Genomic DNA, 6,447 nt, shown 5'->3' with positions numbered 1-6,447 from the left:
GGGCAACATATGTAATTTTTTTAAGCGTTCAGTTTTGTTGATTTAGAAATAGTCTTTTGACATCTATTTAATCCTTGTTTCTTGTTTCTTTTCTTCTTTTTTTTACGGGATTTGACATTGACTATTAAAAAACTAAACTAAACTCGACCTTTCTTGCAGTCAGGACAAACATGACCAATAACCAACCACTCGATCGCGCCCCATGAACACCAGACAAACCTATAATTAATGCTCCCATACCCCTCGCGGGGTGTAAGGGGAAAGCACTGTATGGTGGAAGACCACACCCCAAACCTCTATAAGTCACGGTTGTGCGGCTTGTGCCTGGCTTCAAGCAATACTCCTTCCAGTCCGCTAAGTATCGCATTCTGTCCACCTCTTTTTTTCTTGTTTTTTGTTTGTTTGTTTTTTTTCTTTTTTCTTTTCTTTTTTTCTTCTTCTTATCTTCTTCTTACCCTGAACTGTTTCCTGGAAGACGGTCATGTAGAAGCCACGTTTATTGCTCTTCAAGTATGTGGACACTGGTCCTACCACTGTTCAGATTCAATTTCACCAAGAAATCGTTTCTACGTCTTCTTCTTGTTCAGGTGCCGCCCTACCAAACAAACAAAGCAAAAACAAAAGGGGGGCGTTTCAAAACCAAAAAAAAGTCGCCGTGATGATCTTCCCTGGTCACGTGACGTGCTTGGTGGCGCTGCTGGCTCTGCTGCTGATGACGTCGTGCCCGGTGACGTCACAGATCCACTTCTCCCACTCCTGGGGCACTGGCAAGCGGGCCGGGCACGGGAACGGGCACAGCGCTGTCCACGGGGCTGTTCTGGGCACGCTGACCTACCCTCTAGACGACAGCCCCATCGAGTCCGCCACGGCTGGTCGCGACGACTCGTGCCAGGAAGGGGAGGCGGACTACAGGATAATGTCGGAGCTCGTCCGCGTGATACGGGTAAGGCAAAGCAAGATAAGGATGCCGGAAAGGCAAGACTAGGCCAGGTGAGAAAAGGCCAAGCAAGGATACGGGAAAGGCAAGGCAAGGCAAAGCAAGGATGCGGGGAAAGTCAAGACTAGGCAGGGCAAGAAAAGGCCTAGCAAGGATACGTGCAAGGCAAAGCAAGTATATGAGTAAGGCAAAGCAAGAATACGGGTCGAGGCAAGGCAGCGACAGATAAGGCAAGGCAAGGATACGGGTAGAGCAAAGCAAGGCAAAGCAAGGATACGAGTAAGGCAAGGCAGCGATAGGTAAGGTCAGGCAAAGCAAGGCCAGGCAAGGATAAGGCAAGGCAAGGTTACAGGCAGGGCAAGGCAAGGACACGGCAAGGCAAGGATACAGGTTAGGCAAAGCAAGGCAAGGTTACGGGTAAGGCGAAGTAAGACAAGGCAAGACAAGGATACGGGTAAGCAGAGGTAAGGCAAGGTAAGGTTAAGGGCAAGCCAAGGTAAGGCAAGGCAAGGTTACGCGTAAGGCAAGGTAAGGCAAGGCAAGGTAATGGGTGAAGCAAGGCAAGGCAAGAATACAGGCAAAGTTACGGGTAAGGCAAGGCAAGACAAGGATACAGGCAAGGCAAGGCAAGGCAATGTGACGAGCAAGGCAAAGCAAGGCAAGCAAGGCTACTGGTGAGGCAAGGTAAGGCAAGGCAAGGCTACAGGTACAGCAAGGTAAGGCAAGCCACGGATACGGCCAAGGCAAGGCAAGGCAAGTAGTTTATTTGATTTGCCTACTAGGGGGTTGAAACATTACACACATTGCATCTTATAAAATTATCATAGGGAGTGATGTCAAATGATAATATATAAAAAAAAAATGTAGGACAAACAAACGACAACAACAACAAGAAGCAGACAAAACACTTGCGAACAAACAAGGAAATAGTAACTAGCTTTTAATCATGTGTCATATTTCTTAAGCAACAGACAGAATAATTTCCCTGATCAACTGACAAAAATTATGTCGAGAAGTTTCCCGGCCTGGTCAACTGACAAAAATTATGTCGAAAAGAGTCTAAAAATCGCGACGAGAGGTCAGTCTTAAAATCAGAAATTATTGCTACAGCTGCTGCTGCTGCTGCTGCAATGACCATCACTACTACTACTACTACTACTACTACAGCTGCTGCTGCTGCTGTTACTACTACTCAGAGCACATCCGAACGATGCGGGGGGGGGGGAGGGGGGGGGAGAGAGATGTGAGTGTGTGTGTGTTGGGGGGGGGGGGGGTTCAAATGCCTTTTTCAAATGCATTTTTACGATTTTCAAACACGGACAAACAAAAAAAAAAAAAAAAAAGGAAGTATAGCAGTGACAAAACGAAAGCAAAAGCAGGAAGTTGGATTAGACAACAAGACCATAATCAAATCATGCGTCCACCCAACGACAATTAACTGATTGCAGTTTCGTCTTTCGGATTTGTTATGGCTGTCAAAATATAAAGTGTCATGAGATTTCTACTACACTTTATCACGTATATTGCACAGGAAGACACCAACCACACTCGCCAAACACACGTACACAGACTGACCACACACGAACACACACGAACACACACACACACACACACACACACACACACACACACACACACACACACAAACACACACACACACACAGATATATATATAGATACACACACACACGGAGAGAGATGACCAAACACTCGCGTACACAGACTGATCACTCACGTACACACACACACACACACACACACACACACACACATATATATATATATATATATATATATATATATGTATATATATATATATAGAGAGAGAGAGAGATAGATAGATATACACGGAGAGAGATTACCAAACATTCGCGTTCACAGACTGACCAAACACACACATACTCAGACTGACTAAACACACACTGGTATAGACTGACCACACACACACACACACACACACACACACACACACTGACCAAACACACACTGACCAAACACACACATACTCAGACTGACTAAACACACACTGGTATAGACTTACCACACACACACACACACACACACACACACACACACACACACACACACACACTGACCAAACACACACTGACCAAACACACACGTATACAGACTTTGACAAAAGTTGCTTTTTGTGCAGTTCCACTGCTGCTGTTATAAATTAATAGCATAATGTAAAAAAATAATAATAATAATAATAATAAATAAAAACGATAATCGTTACCCGCTTCTGTAGAGAATGCGATCAGAAAAGAATTGTGAAAAAATCAAGAACAAAAAGATCTCATGTCAGGGAAAAAAAAAAAAGATATCTAACAAACAAAAATGTATTAGTCAGTCGCCTGTACAAACGTAATTTCATTCATGGAATTCAAATATGATAATGACTGTTTAACTATCGAAACGGAACGGGTAAATGGAGTTCCGAGAGAGTACCGTATCTGTAAAAACGGTGACGTGAATAGGTTTGGTGTTTATCATGAATTGTCCAGTTGATGGTGGTGGTTTTTTTGTTTTTGTTTTTTCCTCATATCGTAAAAGATTGTTGCCTGATAGCAATTTTTGTCCAAATTCTGCTCTTTTTTTTTCTTTCTTTCTTTCTTTCTTTTTTTTCTGCCCCATCATCTGCACCGTTTCAGTGGCATTCTCCCACACCGCTTATTCCGAGTCCCCCATACACAGCTACACCCGGGATCGTCTGTCGCAATCCCAGTGCTGGCAGTCCACAGGGTACCATCGACGTCTGCATTCTCATTTTGTAAATCATGTTCTTGGATCAAATATATTCAACTTTGTAAATCCATTTAAACTTGCAATTTTTATGTAGGACACTTTCATGCAAATGAAGGAATGTGTACCGATATTTTACCAAAATTCTGCATGCTGTGATCAATAAGTTCTGTTCTATTGTGTTGTTTTGTTGTTAATGTTGTTCTTTGCGGGGGGGGGGGGGGGGGGGGGGGGGGGGGGGGTTTCCCCCATGCCTTAAAAGGGATCAAAAGTTTAATGAATCTTGAAATTTCGATGACCTCATTGAGGCAAAACAGAACGTGACTGGACAGCACTCCCGTCACAGGTTCCTGAAATAAATGACTGCACCCCGCTGACAAAAATGACACGGACAAAACCCAACCCCTTGCTGTGTAGCTGAACAGTGTAACCACTATCTTCAATAAGTTATCTAGTCAGGTAAAGCATTTTTGGAATAGATAAAACTGACCTAAAAAATCTAAATGATAAATGATGAAATTGATGACATTTTTAATTGATATAGAATGATAAAAAGTATGATAAAAAGTATTAAACAGTAGATTGTAGAGGAAATGTAACTTTTTTTTAACAGTAGTGATGTACGTGGATGATATTTCCATTGAGATCCTTCTCAGAGATGTGTAATTCTTGTTCATGTAGTCGTTTGTTCGTTCCTCGGATGTAACGTCGTGTGTTTAAGGTATGGCCATCTGGACAGTGAAAATTAATCATACCAATTATTATACACTGTTTCTAAAGCTCTACTACCGCCGTTTTAGCCTTTCCCGACCGATCAGGTACCCATTCACTCATAGTGAGCAAAATCTGAACAACTTCATTTTCCAGTGACGCAACACCATGCTAAAACGAGGGCCTCGAACCGCAAATAACTTTCGTTTTTGCCGACTTCGTCTCCCCCCTCTCTTGTTCGCGTATCCATTTTCCCACATAACGATAGAAAGCGTTGGTCACTCGCGCAATTGTGCGAATTGCTGTCATTTGATGCACACTGATCCAGTCTGTCACAGCATTTTGAAATCTTCCTGTAGCGTAAAATCGAAGTGTCAGGCAAATTTGCAAAACGGGGATGAGCGATTTTTTCGGTCCTTCATACCACGATGTCGTCTCCTGCTTTTTCGTGCAAACCAGAAAATACATGCCCTGGAAATTGAAAATTCATGTAGATTTGTGAGTCGTTTAACATTTTTATTGGATATGCATGGTCCATTGGTACGCGTTCTCTTCGAATTGCACGCATGTTTTGTCGCTTCAACACGAACACGCCATCTTGTTTGGCCGGATTGTTGGCAACTAACGGATTTCCACCACCTCCGAATGAGGTGCAAATTAGGGAGCCAGCTTCGATCAGAACAACCGGAAGTAAGGTTTCATGCATTCGTTACTTTGAGATTTAGTTGTCAACTTTCGTTTAGTTAGCAACTATGCGTTTAATACGGTTTCATGCATAAGACCCCTGATCACTGGTGAACATTGGATCGGAAGTCCGACAACACCTGACCGACTTACAACGGCACTTCCGGTGTTACAGTTGACAGGCATGTTAACATTCCACGATAAAAGCGCACCCGCCATAACTGTGACATGGGTGTAACTGTGGACGAGTTTCACTTTGTAATGTAATGTCAAGAATTATATCATCTCGGAATTCCATTCATTCCTCAAAAGCACATAAAGCCTAAGACTGGTTTTACTCATTTATTTAATCTTTTTTTTGTAATGTATTAAAAGTAGAGAAGGGAGTGTTTAAAACTGAAACATTTCATAAAGAAAAGAAAGAAAGTGTCATGTGACATTTCCTTTTCTGTATCACCGATTTCTTGTGTTAGCATGACTTGACAACTTTTCATTGCTTTTTTAAATCCCAAGAAATTCATATCTTGCTTCTCTTTATGAATCCATGCCCAAATAGGATTAGACAGACACGATTAATCGTCTTGTTTCTTTTTTTTTTTTAATTCTTATGTGTTTGTGGCTGTGTGCGTGCGTGTGTGCGTGCATGTGTGTGTGTGTGTGTGTGTGTGTGTGTGTGTGTGTGTGTGTGTGTGTGTGTGTTGTAATATGCACTAATTTACAAATGCTAGTATGTGCTCATGCTTCTGCGACCGATTAATGTTATTTAGTGAAAAAACAAAATGCACTGGAAGATCTGTTATTGCTGCTGCTGCTGCTACTACTCCTACTACATGCAGCCCTGCTGATGTTGATGCTACTGCTGCTGTTGCTGCTGATGCTGATCGCTGTTTTCCTGGTGTTAGATTGTGGATGAATTATGGCACGGTTTTAATACATTTCACTCTGTTGCAGCGAGAGGCGGTGACGTACGCCCGATGCCAAGCAAACCTTGTTAGCCCCAAGTTCCCTTCAGATACCAATGTGATGGACGACAATCTGAACTAAAGGTGAATGACTCAATGTTCCTGTGTGACTGTGGATTTTGATTCTGTATGGGTAAGTAGAGGATTTGAGATGAACACGGCAGCTTTTATGTGTACGTTTCCTGGAATGACTGTATGACTGACTGCAAAAAGGGAAAAACTGGAACTTCCATATCTGAGCTTCTTCTTATTCCACGGAAGCGACCGTAATCTACCAGCTGATTATTCTGTCACTTTGAGGAGGTCGGAAGCGAAAAAAAGTTAGAATTAATTAATAATGAACTGGCTACATAATCTTCTGTTTTATTGTATATAGATTGATTAAAATAACTTACAGGGTCTACC

At 42.4% G+C, this 6,447-nt stretch overlaps 1 protein-coding gene across 1 annotated transcript in view; it reads left to right on the top strand.

Annotated features, from left to right (window-relative positions):
- Positions 1-652: 652 nt before the first annotated feature.
- The window catches only part of LOC143294392 (uncharacterized), a 6,600-nt gene continuing 805 nt past the window's right edge, over positions 653-6,447 (top strand). Inside the window, exons 1-2 of the mRNA XM_076605868.1 lie at positions 653-943; positions 6,032-6,126. Of these exons, the coding sequence (XP_076461983.1) occupies positions 659-943; positions 6,032-6,124 (378 nt within the window). The 5' untranslated portion in view covers positions 653-658 and the 3' untranslated portion in view covers positions 6,125-6,126. The remainder of the gene's footprint in view (positions 944-6,031; positions 6,127-6,447) is intronic.

The sequence above is a fragment of the Babylonia areolata genome, chromosome 19 (genome assembly GCF_041734735.1).
Source record: "Babylonia areolata isolate BAREFJ2019XMU chromosome 19, ASM4173473v1, whole genome shotgun sequence".
Taxonomy (NCBI): Eukaryota; Metazoa; Mollusca; class Gastropoda; order Neogastropoda; family Buccinidae; genus Babylonia; species Babylonia areolata.
This window is presented reverse-complemented; position numbering and strand designations above follow the sequence as displayed.